The sequence below is a fragment of the Capricornis sumatraensis genome, chromosome 2 (genome assembly GCF_032405125.1).
Source record: "Capricornis sumatraensis isolate serow.1 chromosome 2, serow.2, whole genome shotgun sequence".
NCBI classification, from domain to species: domain Eukaryota; kingdom Metazoa; phylum Chordata; class Mammalia; order Artiodactyla; family Bovidae; genus Capricornis; species Capricornis sumatraensis.
In genome coordinates, this window is record NC_091070.1 from 75,299,122 (window position 1) to 75,320,353 (window position 21,232).

The 21,232-nt window shown below is 37.8% G+C and overlaps 1 protein-coding gene across 1 annotated transcript; it reads left to right on the forward strand.

Annotated features, from left to right (window-relative positions):
• Window positions 1-12,550: 12,550 nt before the first annotated feature.
• LOC138072906 (olfactory receptor 4K3) lies at window positions 12,551-13,498 on the forward strand. The gene has a single exon (XM_068964202.1). The coding sequence runs from the start codon at window positions 12,551-12,553 to the stop codon at window positions 13,496-13,498; it is 948 nt and encodes a 315-aa protein (XP_068820303.1).
• The last annotated feature ends 7,734 nt before the right edge of the window (window positions 13,499-21,232 follow it).

Below are 21,232 nucleotides of genomic sequence, written 5' to 3' on the forward strand. Positions count from 1 at the left end.
TGGAGAAGACTCTTGAGAGTCCCTTGGACTGCAAGGAGATCCAACCAGTCCACCCTAAAGGAAATCAGTGCTGAATATTCATTGGAAGGGCTGATGCAGCTGAAACTCCAATACTCTGGCCACCTTATGCAACGAACTGACTCATTTGAAAAGACTCTGATGCTGAGAAAGATTGAAATCAGGAGGAGAAAGGGACAACAGAGGGTGAGATGGCATCACCAGCTCGATGTACATGAGTTTGAGCAAGCTCCTGGTGGTGATGAACAGGGAAGCCTAACGTGCTGCTGTCTATGGGGTCACAAAGAGCGACTGAACTGAACTGAACTGAAGAAGACTGAGTATCAAGTATATTGCAATATAGCCATTTCCCCAAAGAAAGGCATTTAACTGCTTCTCTATTTCTTTTTTTTCTTAAATAGGCGCATGCTCCTGCTACAAATATTTGTGATTACATGATTACTTGACTTAAAATTTTACCTTGTCTTCTAAAGCATATGCCACATCTCTTCTAAGGGAATAAGCCTTAAGGCCTAGTCCCACTTCTGTTTGAGTTCTCCCTTCATATATGCCAACATACGCAAACTGTTTTAATGATCTAACCCTCCAGAGTTAGAAGGTGGAAGTAGGAAAGACACAGGGGAAAAAAAAGAAAAGAGCTTCTGCTTACCAGATCTATAGCACAATCAGGGCTTTATAGTACACACAGTGCCGAATCGTCTCTGACAGCGAATGTAGAGGAGTTAGTTTTAAATACAAATAAATGACCTAGGTGAATCATTAGCTGTGTAGCAGCTGTAGATAAAACGGATGCTGTGGGAACTTGGGAATTGACCAAGAAATCATATTTCAATGGGATCTTTTGAACAACAGAAGCAGTATGATTTAATTCACAACAGGAAAATATATTAATTTTCTCGTGGGAATTTACAATGATTGTTTTTACCTGGACCTGAGAGATTCAGGGGATGGAAGTTGGGAAAGCCAACATTTTGAAGGTAGAAGGCGATGTCAACAAATTTTAATTAGCACTCTGGATTATCTAACCTTGTTCTAGAGGCCATGGGAGAATAAAATCCAGGAACATTTATTTCTGCTTTAAGGAATGTATAATTTTTTTGAGTTACTGAACACTCATAAATAAAACAATTTGTGAAACAGTGAAGTCAAATATATCAGTTTTCAACCAATTCTTAGAGATAAAGAGTGAACTGGATTTTAGATAAGAGAAAAATTGTGGTGTGCTTAATGAATCAAGAAAATGTTCTTACAGAAAAAATATCATGAAGTTGACCTATAATGAAAACTAAAATTTTGTTTGGTAAGGGAAAAAAGTATGTGGGAAATAAAATAGTGGAACGTATTTGCAGAACAAGATATTCAGTTAGCAGTTTAGAAGAATAAGAATGCCACTCTAAAATAGGACTTATGTAAAAGATGACACAGGCTCATTGTAAGACTATAGGCAGAGTAATGGTGACTTGAAATCAGTATTTTGTAAGGATATATACAGATGATTTGAGAAGAGAGAATTTGAAGGCAGGAAATTATTAAATTAAACAGGTATAGAGAGATTCCTTTGATTAAAGTATTAGCAATGTGTATATTATTTGGATAAATAAATTAAGAATTCCAAGTAACTGTCATTATGAGTTATTTATTAATTGCACTACTAGCTATCTTATTCTACTTAGTTCATCTCTTCAGAGACCCTCCATTGCTGTAAGAAGGGTATAATTCTCTCTATTTTTTTTTATCAAAGCCTTGGAAACATGACTTATTTATTCAACATAATATGGGCAGAAGTTTTGTGCCATGTGTGCCACATTTGAGCAGAAGCTTTAAGATTCAATGCACAATTCCTCTATTGCTCTTTATCCATCTTCCTGGGTCCAAGGACGAAGAGATGATGGGGACCAGACTGTGTTCATAGATAAAAAGACACAATACTGTAAACAAGTTCACTATCTCCTAATTGTTGTACACATTTAACATTGTGCTAATCATTATCCCAGCAGGCTTAAATTGATTACAAAATTAATATGAAATTGCAAAGAACCTAAGGTCACAGAAACAATGTGAACAGAACAAATTTGTTAAGCTCACAAAATTTCCGTTTTCAACACATAATATAAAGCTATAGTAATCATTAGAGTATTGTGTTTGCCTGAAAAACAGATGCATGGAACAGAATGGAAAGTCCAGAAGAATTTCACATATGTGATAACTGATTTTCAAAAAAGGTACCAAAACAATTCGATAGGAAAGAAGAGCCCTTTTAATAAAGGACTGTTTAACAATTGTTCCTTGTTATTGGATATCTGCATGGAAAGGGGCTTCCCCAGTGGCTCAGTGGCAAAGGACCTGCCTGTAATGCAAGAGACACAGGAGATGCGGGTTGGATCCCTGGGTCGGGAAGATCACCTGGAGGAGGGCATGGCAACCCACTCCAGCATTCTCACCTAGAGAATCCCATGGACAGAGGAACCTGGTGGGCTACAGTCTATAGGGTTGCAAAGAGTCGGACACGACTGAAGAAACTAAGCACGCATGCACATCTATATGGAAAATAATTTCAATCCTATTCTGTAACCTTATGCAAAAACTATTTTGAAATATCGCCTGTAAATTAGTAAGAAAAATTTTCAATAGGGAAAAAATTGGCTAAAAGAAAACCAAAACACTAAATAGGTAATTCCTAGAATAAATTACACCTAATAACAAATAAACCTATGAGAAATATTTAACCTCATTAATGGCCAGGGAACTGCATATTAAAATAACAATCAATGCCATTTTTGCTCATCAAATTGATCAAAATTTAGAAGAATATTTAAGGATATTTTGTATCATGGATGGGGCTTCTCAGGTGGTGTCAGTGGTAAAGAACCTACCTGTCAATACAGGAGACATAAGAGATGGGGGTTTGAGCTCTGGGTCGGGAAGATCCCCTGAAGGAGGGCATGGCAACCCACTTCAGTATTCTTGCCTGGAGGATCCCCATGGACAGAGAATCCTGGCAGGCTATAGTCCATGGGATCACAAAGAGTCAGATATGACTGAAGTGACTTAGCACACATGCATATCATTGATGAATGTATAAACTGCAGTGCTAAAAACAAACAAACCCAATATCTTGGCAATAACTGCTAAAATTAAAATATACTTTTCTTCAATGTCATTGACTCATAAATCTTTCTTTTGAGAATCAATTCATGGAAATAAAAGTAGTGATCTTTCAAACTATGACAAAAATATTTATTTTAGCAGAGTAAGCAGTGGGAAAAATAAGGGGAAAAAAATCTGCTTACCTATTAGTAAAGGAATTACATAAATTACAGAATTGCCTTGCATTAAAAAATACAGCTGTCATGAAAATAAATACTTGAATTTGAATACACTACAATGTATTCAGTAAACCATCAAATGAAAAGCAAACTGGTCGGTCATGTGTATTATATGATCTCAATTTTTTAAAAATCAAACAATAACAGAGTAGACTAACACTGGCTACATCAGGGATTGAGAATAAAGAAGTAGTTGAAGCATTTCCTTCTTTATGTGTATTTTGGATATTTTCCACTTCTTACTAATTTTGTTTGCAGTAAAATATATATAAGATTTATCTTTAGTGATGTTTAGTATATGCAGAGTATTGTGCAACTATCACCACCATCTAGTTCCAGAATATTTTTTTGTCAATCACTGGCACTATCCCCTTACATGTTCCAGAACATTTTATCCAAAAGGAAAACCTGTATTTATTGAGCTGCTGCTGCTGCTAAGTCGCTTCAGTCGTGTCCGACTCTGCGCGACCCCATAGAAGGCAGCCCACCAGGCTCCCCAGGTTTATTGAGCAAACACTCCCAAATCTCCTTTCCCCAAGCCCTTACAATCAGTAATCTTTTTTCTGTATGTGTTTGTCTATTCCTGACATTTCATACAAATGGAATAATATGCAGCCTTTTGTGTCAAAATCCTGACATAAATGTTTGTAGTAGCACTATTCACAATAGCCACAATGTGGAAACATCTGTAAACTGATAAATGAATAAACAAAATAAGATAGATAGCCATACAATGGAATATTATTTGGCCATGAAATGGAATGAGGTATAAAATAGTGACCCATGTTACAACCTGAATGAACCTTGAAAACATTGCAAGACGTCACATGTCTGATTCTTGAAACTACAGTTGGCACTTGAACAACATAGGGGTCAGGAGTAAGAAGTGAAAAATTTGTGGGTAACTTGATAGTAAACCCTCTGGGTCCACCATTCCACATCCATGGATTCAACTAACCTCTAATCGTGTAGTGTTCTCATATTTACTACTGAAAAAAATCCACATATAAATGGACTTGGATAGTTGAAACCTGTGTTGTTCAAGGGTGAACTATGTAACTATGTGAGTGTGTGTGTGTGTGTGTATAAAGTAATGTATATTGGAGATGAACAGACTGAAAAAACAACTCTTCTAGGATATTTAAGAGAGGTGGGACACAGGCAAATCTCTGCCTCCAATATTGGAGAGAAATGCAGGCAGTATAGGAGTCACCAGTTATAAGAGCAAAGACTCTTAGATAGAAATGCCCAGGGAACCAGTACAGGGTGGGAACATTTAAACTGTAATTGACTAATTTTGGAAGCTCTGTATGGACAACTTTGAGTGTTAAAAACTAGAGGACCTGGTCATATGAGCAAATTTTTATATTATTTATCTCTAAGAGTTAGACTAGATTCTCACGGTATATCAGAGAAAAATCCTCTACAGCTTCCAGCAGAGAGGAAGAGGGAAAAGAACCATTTTGAAATATGTCAGAGCACACATACACGCATTAACAACGTCTGCCCTAGGAGAAACCATTTAACCAGAGCCTAACCTGATAGGATATTATCAGCGCCCAGCTGACCTAAAGGATGGGGAATACCCTGTCTCCAGTCAGCTTTGGACTTCCAAATGGGAGAAAGGAAAATTCCAACTCTAGCTCGCTCTAGACAGTCTATCCCACCCAAGCAAGTAGGGGAAAAAAAAAAAGAAAAGAAAGAGAAACACTTATGAAGTTCACCCAGAAGTACAGGCTTACTGAAACTCTGAGACCTATTCATGAGTCTTTAGAAAGCTTCCCCTCACCACTGCATTTCACTACCACATTTTTTTAAGGCCTGTTTATGGTAGCTCCTTTTACCCAGGTTTGACCATCAAAAAAAAAAAAAAAAAAAGCAAAATCAAAAGAAAAAAGAAAAACCAGCAGTTTGAAGAGGCAGAGTAAGCATCAGAACCATCAGAATGTATGGGATCAGAATTCCATACATTGGGGTTATTGGAATTACCAGCCTGAGAATTTAAAACAAATGCTATGGACATGCTAATGGATAAAGCAGACAACATGCGAGAACAGATGAACAATGTAAGCAAAGAGATGGAAATCCTAAGAAAGCACCAGTAGGGTAATGCAATAGATCCAAAACATTGGAGCGAGTGAAGAATGCCTCTGATGGGCTCATTGGTACCCTGGATGTGGCTGAAGAAAGAGTATGTGAGCTTGAGGATACCTCAGATATTAATAGAAATTTTCAAAATTAAAAAGTAAAGAGAACAAAGTCTGAAAAATGAAAAGAGAGAGAATATCCAAAGTCTGTGGGACTGCTACAAAATGTATAACACACATGTGCTGAGAATTTCAGGAGAAGAAAGAGAGAAAGGAACAGAAGAAACATCTGAAATGATAATGAACCTAACCATAGTCAAAGAGCATTCCCTGCCCCAGGGAAACCATCCCAGAAGTACTTTAGAATAGTCATGGGCCAAGTCCCACTATGTGCCTTCTGTTTCTCTTCTTTTTTAATTGGTGTAACTGATCAGAGTCTCTTCATTGTACGTTGGGTGTGTGGAGAGTAGAACAGATGATGTCTTTTGATTCATATGAAGATCTGCACCCAAGGAACCACCCCCCACACATACACATATATATGTGGAGCTGGTGCAGAAGAAAAGACCCTGGACTTCTAGCCAAGTGGTTGAGAATTTGGGAGTCTTGATATTTAGTGGGCATATTTTCCATGCAGGAAGACTGTAACTAATTGTACCCAGAGAGTGAACAGAGATAGACTGGAAATCACAAGAATATATTACATCTTCTTCAAATAAAAACTGGACATTTTCCCAACCCCATGGATCTTGGCTGGCCTTTAAAATTGCTTTGAGCAATAAAATTTGGTTACAGGGTTGTGTGAGCTCGAGACCTGTGTGAGTTAGCAGGGTTCCAGTTTTCATTCCACTGTACTGGGATACAGTTCCTGTGTAAAGAAGTTCAAATTATAGTAGGTTTCCAAGATGTTAGATTTTTATCTGATATAAATTATTTTGCGTATGATAGCTGATAAACAGTATCTCAGTGTAATTTAACAGCTTTTTTTGTTTTTTTGGCTTCACCATGTAGCTTATGTGAACTTAATTCCCCAACCAGGGATCAAACTCTGGGCCCACTACAGTGAAAGCACCAAGTCCTAACCACTGAGCAACCAGGGAATTCCCTAATACATTTTCTTATTAAAGTTTGAACATCTTTTATATAGCTTGTACCTATTTGCATCATGCAAAATGCAAAGCTGGAATCAAGATTTCCAGGAGAAATATAGTAACCTCAGATATATAGATGACACCACTCTTACAGCAGAAAGTGAAGAGGAACTAAAGGCCTCTTGATGAAGGTGAAAGAGGAGAGTAAAAAGCTGGCTTAAAACTCAACATTCAAAAAACTAACATCATGGCATCCGGTCCCATCACTTAATGGCAAATAGTTGGAGAAACAATGGAAATAGTGACAGACTTTATTTTCTTTGGCTCCAAAATCAGTGCAGACGGTGACTGCAGCCATGAAATTAAGACACTTGCTCCTTGGAAGAAAAGCTATGACAAACCTAAGCGGTCTTCTAAAAAACAGAGATATCACTTTGCTGACAAAGGTCCATATAGTCAAAGTTATGGTTTTTCCAGTAGTAATGTACAGATGTGAGTGTTGGACCATAAAGAAGGCTGAGAGCAGAACAACTGATGCTTTCAAACTGTGGTATTGGAGATGACTCTTGAGAGTCCCTAAGATAGCAAGGAGATCAAAGCAGTCAATCCTAAAGGAAATCAACCCTGAATATTCATTGGAAGTACTGATGCTGAAGCTCCAATACTTTAGCCAGCTGATGCAAAGAGCCAACTCATTGGAAAAACCCTGAGGCTGGGAAAGATTGAAGGCAGGAAGAGAAAGGGGCAACAGAGGATGAGATGGTTGGATGGCATTACTGACTCAATGGACATGACTCTGAACAAACTCTGGGAGATAGTGAAGCACAGGGAAGCCTGGCACGCTGCAGTCCAAATGGTCACAAAGAGTCAGACACAACTTAGCAACTGAATGACAACAGCATAGTTGCACATCTTTTTCCATTTCTCTGCATGGTTGCTGGTCTTTTTACTCGCTCATTAGCTCTTTATGTATTAACTTATCATTGCTTGGTCCTTAAAGGTTAGATTTTTTTCTAAATATTCATTTGTGTCAGCTATGCTTTTGCGTTTCTGCCATGAAAACTTATGTAATCAAAATATTCAATTTTCCCTAATTATTAATGAATTTTGAGTTATAGATGGGAATGATTTCCTCCCCTAGATATAAAAAGAAAATCAGGTTTTGCAAATAAATATGTGTCCAATTTTGAATAGTGGTAGGTAAGGTATGAGGAATTAATGCAGTTCTTTTCCAGGTGGCTATCCAGCTATCTCAAAATCCCTTCTTAAAAAGCACTAATTGCACCCTATTCATTTTAGAAACTTCATTTTTTATATACTTTATTTCTATGTGTAATTAAGCCTATTCCTTGGTTTTTAATTTTGTTTTTTTTTAATTGTTTTTACATTAATTCATCAATATCAAATTGTTTTATTTATGGCATCTTTATAGCATGATTTCATGCACTCTAGAACTCATCCTCTCCCATTGCTCTACTTTTTAAAATGTTTCCCTGGCTCCTCTTGCATGTTTGCATTTTATTTTTCCAAAAGAATTGTGTAGTCAGTTTATCTAGATCAAAGAGGCCAGGTGTGATTTATATTTAAATTGCATTAACTCGGATTCATGTTGATGTATGGCAAAACCAATACAATATGGTAAAGTAAAAAAAAGAAAATTACATTAACTATAAATTCATTTAAGGTGAACTGACATCTTTATGATGTATATTCCTTTTTTTTAATGTTTATTTTTACTTTATTTTACTTTACAATACTGTATTGGTTTTGCCATACATTGACATGAATCCACCACGGGTGTACATGCGTTCCCAAACATGAACCCCACTCCCACCTCCCTCCCCATAACATCTCTCTGGGTCATCCCCGTGCACCAGCCCCAAGCATGCTGTATCCTGCATCGGACATAGACTGGCAATTCGATTCTTACATGATAGTATACATGATAGAATGTCATTCTCCCAAATCATCCCACCCTCTCCCTCTCCCTCTGAGTCCAAAAGTCCGCTATACACATCTGTGTCTTTTTTGCTGTCTCGCATACAGGGTCATTATTACCATCTTTCTAAATTCCATATATATGTGTTAGTATACTGTATTGGTGTTTTTCTTTCTGGCTTATTTCACTCTGTATAATCGGCTCCAGTTTCATCCATCTCAGCAGAACTGATTCCAATGTATTCTTTTTAATGGCTGAGTAATACTCCATTGTGTATATACCACAGCTTTCTTATCCATTCATCTGCGTATGGACATCTAGGTTGTTTCCATGTCCTGGCTATTATAAACAGTGCTGCGATGAACATTGGGGTACATGTGTCTCTTTCAATTCTGGTTTCCTCAGTGTGTATGCCCAGCAGTGGGACTGAACATAGGAAAAACACTCTCCAACATAAATCACAGCAGGATCCTCTATGCTCCACCTCCCAGAATTCTGGAAATAAAAGCAAAAATAAACAAATGGGATCTAATTAAACTTAAAAGCTTCTGCACAACAAAGGAAAATATAAGCAAGGTGAAAAGACAGCCTTCAGAATGGGAGAAAATAATAGCAAATGAAGCAACTGACAAACAACTAATCTCAAAATTATACAAGCAACTTATGCAGCTCAATTCCAGAAAAATAAACGACCCAATCTAAAAATGGGCCAAAGAACTAAATAGACATTTCTCCAAAGAAGACATATGGATGGCTAACAAACACATGAAAAGATGCTCAACATCACTCATTATCAGAGAAATGCAAATCAAAACCACAGTGAGGTACCACTTCACACCAGTCAGAATGGCTGTGATCCAAAAGTCTACAAGCAATAAATGCTGGAGAGGGTGTACAGAGAAGGGAACCCTCCTACACTGTTGGTGGAAATGCAAACTAGTACAGCCACTATGGAGAACAGTGTGGAGATTCCTTAAAAAATTGCAAATATTCTTTTTTTTTTTAATTTAAATTTTATTAATTTTATTTAATTTTTACTTTACAACACTGTATTGGTTTTGCCATACATTGACATGAATCCACCACAGGTATACGTGAGTTCCCAACTCTGAACCTCTCTCCCACCACCCTCCCCATATCGTCTCTCTGGGTCATCCCAGTGCACCAGCCCCAAGCATCCTGTATCCTGTATCGAACCTAGACTAGCGATTCGTTTCTTACATGATAGTATACATATTTCAATGCCATTCTCCCAAATCATCCCACCCTCTCCCTCTCCCACAGAGTCCAAAAGTCTGTTCTTTACATCTGTGTCTCTTTTGCTGTCTCGCATATAGGGTTATCATTACCATCTTTCTAAATTCCATATATATGTGTTAGTATACTGTATTGGTGTTTTTCTTTCTGGCTTACTTCACTCTGTATAATCGGCTCCAGTTTCATCCACCTCATTAGAACTGATTCAAATGTATTCTTTTTAATGGCTGAGTAATATTCCATTGTGTATATGTACCTCAACTTTCTTATCCATTCGTCTGCTGATGGACATCTAGGTTGCTTCCATGTCCTGGCTCTAAACGTAAGACCAGAAACTATAAAACTCCTAGAGGAGAACATAGGCAAAACACTCTCCAACATAAATCACAGCAGGATCCTCTATGATCCACCTCCCAGAATACTGGAAATAAAAGCAAAAATAAACAAACGGGATCTAATTAAAATTAAAAGCTTCTGCACAACAAAGGAAACTATGAGCAAGGTGAAAAGACAGCCTTTGGAATGGGAGAAAATAATAGTAAATAAAGCAACTGACAAACAACTAATCTCAAAATTATAATGTATATTCTAATTCAAGATCATGGTATATGTTTCCATTTGTCCAAGTCTATATTTGGGTCTTGTAGGAGGGCTTTAAACTTTTCCTCACATAGGTTCTGAACACTTCCTTTAAGAGTATGAATTTTCCTGGTCTCAAACAGGGAAACTCATTCTCATTTATTTTTCAATGAACTGAGAGATAAAATTTGTAGCCCCCAAGCCAAATAATATATCCTATTTGTCTTATCTTTGCTGTGGCCCGAGATAAAGATTGTCCCTTACATCTTTCCCTTCATTTTCACTCCATGTACATAGAGCACTTAAGAATAATAATGACACTTTATGATCCATCTTTAACTCTGGACAAAACATGTTGAATGTTCTAATAATTCCCATTGGAACTTGAACATGTGTTAGTTCCCCCAGGGAGTAGCTGGTTCTTTTCATGCCATGACATTTAATCAATTCATATCAATAGAGATGTTATAAATACACATGTCTCAAAGATTGTTGAGACTCTTTTATCCAGAAATTAGGCAGAGGATTGATCTGAGGTCACTCCGGAGTGGTCGTCACTGTTTTCAGGGACTAGTTGAGTACCGAAAGGTTAATATGTCTGTGGAAAAGATCCTAAAATGATCTAGATCAACGTACTTCATCATTATCATATGAAGAATCAGAGGTACCCGTTAATGCAGTGAATTATCTAATCTTACATATCTAGGACAAGATTTGAATCCACATTTTCTCAATCCCAGTTCACTGCTCTTTCTGCTACACCAATTTAAGTGTAAGCTGTGCTGGAGACATTCTTTTCAATATCAGGTATGTGAGTGCAGAACCAAACCTAGTTTCTGAAAAGGTTAAGTCAGAACAGTCTGGAATTAGAGAAAGGGCACCTAACATCAAAACAGAAAGTCAAGAGTATGAGTACTTGCATGTGTAGACTGGCTTAGTCTTGGAACAATTAACAAACTTGCCTTAAGTGAGCATTTGGGCATCTGTGAAATGCTGACACACACCTATCAAATCTCTAGGATGTTGCTCTGCTGTATCTGAGACAGGGACCTCTCAGTGAGCTCCTGAAGATATGCTCTGGCTCTCACACCCAGCTTTCTTTTTTTTCAACTTTTTATTTTGTATTGGGGTTTAGCCAATTAACAATGCTGTGATAGTTTCAGGTGAACAGTGAAGAGACTCAGCCATACATATACATGTATCCATTCTCTCTCAAACTGCCCTCCCATCCAAGCTGCCACATAACATTGAGCAGAGTTCTCTGCGCTATTTATTAGGTCCTTGATGTTTACCAGGTTTAAATATAACAGTGTGTACATGTACATCCCAAACTCCCTAACTATCCCTAACCCACCCCCATCCTTCTCCCTGGCAACCATAAGTTCTATTTTTTCTAAGTGAACTCTAGAAATAGGAAGTTTCCTGCTGCAAACCGCTTTGGTGAAAATCTATAAAATCCAGCAGTTAAAAAATATCTGCCTTCAGACAGCAGAGTGTTTAACAGAGATTTTATATTTAACATATACTTGGAAATATTTGAAGGCTTCAGGCTTTAACCATATCATGTTCATGAGCCTTTGAGGTGTAGGGCATTTGTGACATAGAGCAGGATCATACATGACTGCGTAACTGAAATGGAAAACTAAGAATAAGAGGCTATTTCATTTTTATTCTGAACCATGGCTAATAGAAAATTTAAACAGACTGTTTCTCTGTATCCATTTTTTTCAGGTTGTATTCCCTTACCCCACTCATTGCAAGAAACCAGTGCCTACCCTCCTTTGCATCATTGTGTTCCCACTAATAATCAATCATAATTCTCAAACATTGTTCACTCCAGTCTTTCTCTGGCATCATGATGTTTTGCAAAAGGTTGCCATTCCTTTCCCATTCAAAACTTGGCATCTACCTGTGAGATTTTTTAAGTGTTTTTCAAACTAAGGAGTAATATTCAAGTAACTGAATTTTTGTTTATTTTATAAAGATTGGCATCATACTTTAAGCAAATTGCAAAATCATAAGAACTAACCTGAACTGATATTTTAATTAGTTAGTTAAAATATCTAGAAAGATCATGGGGGAAATATTTGAGCAATGTGAACAGAAGAATGATATAACAGAAAACTATTATCTGGTGGTGGGAAACCCCTATATTGTTTCATGCAGAAAAATCTCACTTTGTGTTTAATCACTGTATTTTTCCTCATTCTCCTCCATTTGGAAGTGCCAGAGTCCTTCCTGAAATCTAACTAAATGGCCTGGAATAATCAGTCAGTCATAACTGAATTCATACTACAGGGTCTTTCCAGTTCTTGGGAACTCCAGATGGTCTATTTCCTGTTTTTCTCTGTAGTCTATGCAGCCACTGTGCTGGGGAACCTCCTCATTGTGCTCACCGTTATATCAGAGTCACGCCTGCACTCCCCCATGTACTTTCTGCTGGGCAACCTCTCCTTCATTGACATGTCTCTGGCCTCATTTGCCACTCCCAAAATGATTACGGATTTCTTCAGGGAGCCCAAAGTCATCTCTTTTGAAGGCTGCATCATCCAGATATTCTTCCTGCATCTCTTAGGGGGTGTTGAGATTGTGCTGCTGATATCCATGTCTTTTGATAGGTATGTGGCTATTTGTAAGCCCTTACGCTATTTAACCATCATGAACTGGAGAATGTGCCTTCGGCTTGTGACACTTTCCTGGATTGTCGGCATCTTCCATGCTATGAGTCAGTTAGCATTTACTGTGAATCTGCCCTTCTGCGGGCCCAATGAAGTGGACAGTTTCTTTTGTGATCTTCCCTTAGTGATTAAACTTGCCTGCGTAGACACATACGTTCTCGGAGTGTTCATGATCTCAACCAGCGGCATGATTGCCCTAGTGTGCTTCATTCTCTTGGTGATTTCCTACTCTGTCATCTTGGTCACTGTTAGGCAACGCTCTTCTGGTGGGTCCTCCAAAGCTCTCTCCACCTGCAGTGCCCACTTCACTGTTGTGACCCTTTTCTTTGGCCCATGCATTTTCATTTACGTGTGGCCTTTCACAAATTTCCCAATAGACAAAGTTCTCTCAGTATTTTATACCATTTTCACTCCCCTCTTAAATCCAGTAATCTATACTCTTAGAAATAAGGATGTCAAGGATTCCATGAGAAAACTTAGCAGCCGTGTCTTGAAGTCTAGAAAGACTGATCATAGCCCTTGATTTGCTTTTTCTCATACAAAAGTGAGCATTTATCCCCTTCTCTTTGTTGGTCAGCAATGTCATGCTAGTGCAAGAAATCATACAGTTCATGGCAGAACTGTTTTCATCATCAGTCTCAGCAGCTACTGAGTTTGGGTCATATTAAGAGTTCCTCATACAGCATAATATTTACAATGGAACCTTATCAAACCAATATCCAAAATTTTACCTCACAAGGACTCACTTTTTAGAATATTCAACTCCTGTCAGATGTAGGTATTTATTTGAGTATTAAGACATTCACATGTTTTAGGAAAGAGTGGATTTCCTTCCAGACTCTTATGATTAAGAAAAGGAGCAAATGTGAAGGTACCAACACCTGTACACTGAAGTAACAGTGGAATTCTTTATTGTTGATGAATAACATATTTTAGTTCAAAGGTCAGGAAAAATACTGCAGTTTCTTGGTAAGTGAAGATGTTTGCTATTTAATATTCTGTAACCTATCTTCAATAAGAATAAGAATGTTCTTTATTTCAGTCCCTATGTCCTGCAGAGTGGATTAAACAATTTTAAAACAGTACAGTGAACACTAAGAAAATTCTTATAGTCATATTCATATAGAAAGATTCTGGAGTCATATGCACCAAATCCCATCCACTTTCCTGATCTACAGAAGATGAAACTAAGATCCAAGGACATGATAACTTTTCAAGGTCATGTTTTTTAAGGCAGAATTCAGATCACTCAGGTTTCCCTGATGGTTCAGTAGGTGAACAATCTGCCTGAACTGCAAGAGGCCTGGGTTTGATCACTGGGTCAGAAAGAACCCCTGGAGAAGGAAATGGCAACTCATTCCAGTATTCGTGCTGGGTAAAACCCAGGGACAGAGGAACCTGGCAGGCTACAGTCCACAGGGTCGTGAGAAGTCAGACACGACTGAGCCACTAACACTTTCACTTTTTTTTTTAGATCATTCACATACAAACTGTTTGTTTCCTAACCAGTAAGCTATTTTGGTGCCATGATATTTACTGTATCATTTTGTAATCAAATGCCATATTGTAAACATTAAGGTCCTAAAAGATCTGAGCCATTTTCCTATGCCTAAACACAGTATTTGACTTAAGAAATCTATGAAACAATGCACCTTCAACTTAGTTGATATAGCTAATAACTAGAGACTTCTGAACAGAGAAATAACCTAGTAATATCTATTCATTTTACTGATGATGAAACTGAGAATCGGGAAATAATTTTTCCAAATTTTATACCTTTAAGATGATAGAGTCCTACCAAGAAAGTGCCTCTTCTGTTTATGTCTCTCTTCTCCTCTATCAATCGGACAACAGCTAAATTACCTTTAAGAGCAATTTGGCTATTGTCATTCTGGGAGTTATGCATAGGAAAAAATTTAATGCTTAAAAGTAAACACTTGCAACCATTTATAGTTTGTTTTCCAATTATCCAGTTGGCTGGCATAGTCAAAATTTGCCTAATATTGTATGTAATATTATATAGCTTGGGTTTAGATAAGGACAGATGTATATATTGATTGATAGGTAAATAAATTGTAAAGAGTTGAATATAAAGGTAAATAGATGGATTTGTGTATATGGGTGGGGTAGATGTATAGCAAGATATAGATGGATACTTACAATAATGAAGAAATGAATATAAAGCTTAATATATTGACTCAAGTTTCTGTGTCTGTATGTTGAATGTTCAGTTCAGTTCAGTTCAGTTCAGTTGCTCAGTCGTGTCTGATTCTTTGCGACTCCATGAATTGCAGCACACCTGGCCTCCCTGTCTATCACCAACTCCCGGAGTTCACCCAAACTCATGTCCATTGAGTCAGTGATGCCATCCAGCCATCTCATCCTCTGTTGTCCCCTTCTCCTCCTGCCCCCAATCCCTCCCAGCATCAGAGGCTTTTCCAATGAGTCAACTCTTCACATGAGGTGGCCAAAGTACTAGAGTTTCAGCTTTAACATCATTCCTTCCAAAGCACACCCAGGACTGACCTCCTTTAGAATGGACTGGTTGGATCTCCTTGCAGTCCAAAAAATTCTCAAGAGTCTTCTCCAACACCACAGTTCAGAAGCATCAATTCTTCGGTGCTCAGCTTTCTTCACAGTCCAACTTTCACATCCATACATGACCACTGGAAAAACCATAGCCTTGAATGTATACAACTATAAATTTCAATTGTGTTACTTAAAAAAAAATTATTTGAAAAGTTATTGGACCTGATAGAATTCAAAAGATATATTCTTACATGTGTTTCTTATGATGAAGTAGAAACAATTTATGAAAAGGCTTAATGTCACTGGGGAGGTGGACTAATGAATTATGTTAGTGAAAAAAATATTTTTAAAGCCCTGTAAATATTCTCTATGGACATTATAAATCTGTCTTCCCACCTTCTCAACTCTGTTAGTTAGACCAAGTCTGCAAGTTGATGGATATTCATATTTTGTTCTAATCAATAGCATATGGTTGGCTAACCAGAGTAAGGAATGCTCCATTATTTTTTTTTCTATGCCCAGGCTATGAATTCTGTTTTCCAGTTTAGCATCCTAACATGCACACTGCTAGAATTACAGCTAAATAAATGTCATAGGTTCCATTACATGAAACTTTGCATGTGCTCTAGAATAAGGTCCCAAGCATTAGGAATGCTACATGGAATATTAGCCCCAAAGACAAAATCTAGATAGTTGGCATAAGCACCACCTAAGGTAGTAAGAGTAAAGAATGATCCCATTCCCCATTCTAAGCTCTCCACTGATGGTGCCTTCTCCCTCCTTGTCTCATATTTTCTATCACCAAATAGCTTTCTGAGGTGCTCTTCAATCTTTCAGTCTCATGACCATAGAGAAGAAGCCTAACACTTAGTCCCAATAGTTCACTGTGAAAGATCAGTGTAGCAAATGATTTCCAGAAATATTGAAGCATAGTGTATGATTCTATCTTCCCCTCCAAGAGTCATTAGCCTGATTAAAACTGTCTATGGTGTTGTTCTATACAGTCATGAAATGTGATTTTTTGTTTCTCTTATTTAATTAATTGGATTTCCTATTATCTATTTACTTCTATTGAGCTTAACCTATTTCACATGTTAATTTCCAATTAGAGTCTAATAAATGAAATCAGGAGTAAATGTATTTTGAAATGTCAAAATAATTAATATTGCTCAAAAAAATTAAATGTATACATAAAACAAAATTGAGATTTATGTTAGACTGGATGAGTGTCAAGCAATGAGCCATCAGCACCAAACTAGTTTCTTGGTCTCAAAATCCCTTTAGATGTGTTTTCTCCCAGTAGAAAAGCCACTGCTCCTATTCAAAAACTACACTTTATAGTATTACTGTCAGAATTTAAGCAGATAAAATAGCATGTAAAACAATCCAACAGAATAGAGTCTGGCACACTGGAGAAAAAGAAAAGTTAGTGTTCAAGAGGGAGAGGAATGCAAAATGGAACTAAAGACATAATCAGGATCCAGATGATTCATATCCTACTATATGCTGTAATTGTTGTATATTCCCCAACCACATTGGTTTTTCTTATGTAACCCATTTAATGAAGCCTGTTATATTATAAGCTTTGGGGAATAAATATTTGAAAATAAATTTATATATGTGATCTTCATAAACAGTGGATAACAATGTCAAAATCAACATCACCATTGGGGAGACAAGTGCTAAGTGATATATGCTTCACCAGGGATGTCCAGGTTTCTTCTGTAATCCATCTTGCTCCCCTCCAGGTATTATCTGACCTTAATGTAAAGACTTTACCAACTTCTGTGTCATCCCCTATGAACATACACTAACATGCCATTTGGAAATGTAGGTCTTTTCAGAGTATGGGAGCTAAAGAGATTCTGGGAAGTAGCTTCAAGGTGCAGGGTGGTTAGAAAAGAAGAGAATAAGAAGGAAAAGGGAGCCTTCTTTCCAGAAGTTGCTGGGCCAACTTACTAGTCATTGGCAAGTCAACTCACCAGACAACATAAGGTTCAGTATGCATGTCAAATAAGAAGATTCAAAGATGCAGGAGATGCTGGAAAGAGACAAGAAAAACCAGGATATCTTTTCTTTTGCATCTACAACAAAGTATTCAAGCACACACTGTATATTTTGCATATCCTCTCATGTACCAAAATAAGTGAAAATAAGTAAACTTCCATCAAATCACTTGGTAAAACTGTAAAAAGTTCTCAAAACAGAAACTGTATAAAAACTGGCCTGTTGCTTCCAGCCTTCCCTCATTTACCCAGTGCTTCCCCATTGTCTCTGCAATATATATCTAGCATCCCAGAGTTGATAAAAAATTATAATCAATTGATCTAAGAAAGATATGGAACATTTTATCTTAGCCAAATTGAGAATTATAAACATAATGTGTGCGTGTGTGTGTAAGCCACTCAGTCGTGTCCGACTCTTTGCAACCCCATGGACTGTAGCTCTCCAGGCTCCTCTGTCCATGGAATTCTCCAGGCAAGAATACTGGAGTGGGTTGCCATTCCCTTCTCCAGGATATCTTCCCAAACCTGGAATCAAACCCGAGTCTCCCATATAACCCTTATAGCATCTCAGAAATCTCTAAGAACTGTTCCACTTGACCTCTATTCCATTAGAAGTCAAACAATAGTTATATATGCTTTTTGAGACAGTGGGCTGTACATTAAATGATACAGTATTGACAATTTACACAATCCAGATCTAAGTGTCATCGCGTGTGTGTGTGCTCAGTCATGTCTGATTTTTTGTGACCCCATGGACTGTCGTTCACCAGGCTCCTCTGTCCACAGGATTTCCCAGGCAAGAATACTGGAGTGGGTTGCCATTTCCTTCTCCAGGGGATCTTCCTGACCCAGGGATTGAACCCGCATCTCCTATGTCTGCTGCACTGGTAGGTGGATTCTTTACCACTGAGCCAATGAGGAAAGCGCGTGTCATCATGGCCCCTTACAAGATCAAGAAGGAATGTTATCTTTTATGGAGTTGTCTTGTTGATTCTAGGAGAATGTTGCTGTTTATGGTTGAGCAGGCATTTCTGCTGATGGGGGAGGTTTGGTCAATATGTGATGCAGATACACAAAGCACAGGAGAGGAGAATATAGAGACCAAAGAGCAAAGAAATTTTTTTAATGTTTTTTCACATTTTTCTTGCCTTGCCATAGAATGTGAATTTTATTTCACACCAAGGATGGTTGGATGGCATCACTGACTCGATGGACATGAGTTTGAGCAAACTCCAGGAGTTGGTGATGGACAGGGAAGTCTGGCGTGCTGTAGTCCATGGAATCGCAAAGAGTCGGACACGACTGAGTGACTCAACTGAACTGAAGCTCTGGCTACTTTCTATCAACACAATCTCTTTCGACAAGCACTAATGTTACATCTCATTCTCTAAAAATAGTAAATTACATTTAGCTCCTCAGTTCACTAGCAATTTTTTTAATTAATTAAAAAAAATTTTTTTGGCCATGCTGTGTGGCATGTGGAATCCTAGTTCCCTTACCATGGATTGAACCCACACCCCCTGCATTGAAAATGTAGAGTTTTAACTACTAGACCACCAGGGAAGTCTCCCCACTGGCATACTTATGGTTTTCTGCCTTTCCTATACTATTCCTTCCTTCTGACATACTTTCCTGCAACTTGGCCTTGAAATCTCAGATTCAGCATCACCTCTGCAAACCTTCCTCTGACTCTGCAGGCATATTTGGACATGTCTTTTCCTAAGTCCCCATATTACTGTATACAAACTTACATCATGGCAATTATGACATTCCATTGCAATTGCCTGTGTTTGTACTAGGTATAATCTCTTCGAGGTTAGGAATTATGTCTTATTGTTTCTGTTTCCAAAGGCATAGAACTTAGACTCTGATTTAAAAAATAGTCAAAAGACATTTATTGGATTATCTTTACTGAGAGAAAAGATTAGGGTGTCACCTGTTTCACAAAGGCAGAAAATCTTACTTATGATGATGTCATCTTTTCTCCAGAGATGAAGGCTGAAGTACTTCCACAAGGGGCCAATCCTATTCTCCAACAATCAAAGGTGCACTTGGAAGAACTAACACAGCTCTTCAATGTACAATGAAATGCAAATGGCTAAAAGCAGACTTCCACTGAAATGCAGTCAAAGAATGAGAATCAGGACACAGAGAAAGGCATTTTTAAAAGAAGAAATATAAAAGATTTTTTGATACTTCCAATTTGGTTTAAATCCTCATTAAATAATACTTTGCTGGAATATCAGTGTTCCTCAGTGATTCAATAAATGCTATGCTGAGAGTAAGCCATTAAATTTTGTGGCAAAATTGGATTATGTCAAAGTGGGAGCTAGAGCTGGAAAAAAATTTATAGGCATAAAATGAAAAAGGTGTATTACACATTTTAAAATCTTTATTAAAGATCCCAAACTTCTGGGGGTAATACACATGAATGGAATGAGTTGGTACAAGATAAAACAGAGAGATGAGCTCTCTAGTACTCACCTGATCTGGAAACTCTGCTACAGCTTAGAATTCTGGTCCAATGCTATATGGCTTAAGATTTTGTTTTTTTGTTTTGTTTTATCTCATTTTTAAGACAAGGTATCAAACTGTATTTTCTTGTGAAATTTCTCACTATCTAATTGACACTCCAATACTTTGGTCACCTGATGCCAAGAACTGACTCATTGGAAACAACCCTGATGTTGGGAAAGATTGAGGGCAAGAGAAGGGGTGATAGAAGATGAGATAATTGGATGGCATCATTGATTCAATGGACATGAGTTTGAACAAACTCCGGGAAATAGTGAAGAACATAGAAGCCTGGAGTGCTGTATTCCATGGGGTCACAAAGAGTCAGATGTGACTTAGCAACTGTACAACAACAACAAATTGGATTAACTATTCTGATTTTTTTTATAAACCTTTGCGGGAAGACAAAACATGGTGGGAATCCAAACATTTGCAACTTGCTAACTCTACTTAAAGAACAATGAGAAAACTAAGTTAGAGAGGTTAATTAAATTACCCCAAACTGCAAGACTAGTAAGTGGCATAGAGCTGAATTTAGACTAGAAAATCTGGCTTTAATGATGATACTCACAATGCCCACTCTAGGGTTTCCCTAGAACCCCTGTGTGTGTGTGTGTGTGTGTGTGTGTGTGTGTGTGTGCGTGTGTGTGTGCAATTATACTGAAATGAGTTATCAAAATATGCTTTAAGGACACAGTTTGGGGTTTAACCAATTCCACAGGACTGGGATCTACCCCCAGAACTGCCCAAGTAGAGCTAGATATTCACCCTATAGCTTCAGGGATATCTTAACCATATGAAATGGCTAACGTTATCCCATAATTTTATGGTTCCAACGTTTTTTTCCAGTAGTCATGTATGGATGTGAGAGTTGGACTATAAAGAAAGCTGAGGGCCAAGAATTGATGCTTTTGAACTGTGGTGTTGGAGAAAACTCTTGAGAGTCCCTTGGACTGCAAGGAGATCAAACCAGTGAATCCTAAAGGAAATCAGTCCTGAATATTGACCAAAAGGACTGATGTTGAAGCTGAAACTCCGATACTTTGGCACTTGATGCAGAGAACTGATTCATTGGAAAAGACCCTGATGCTGAGCATTGAAAGCAGGAGGAGAAGGGGACAACAGAGGATAGATGGTTGGATGGCATCACTAACTCGATGGACATGAGTTTGAGCAAGCTCTGGGAGTTGGTGATGGACAGGGATGCC

What these genes read in the sequence shown, in the direction of transcription:
- LOC138072906 (XM_068964202.1), top strand. Translation starts at nt 12,551, where the DNA reads ATGGCCTGGAATAATCAGTCAGTCATAACTGAATTCATACTACAGGGT.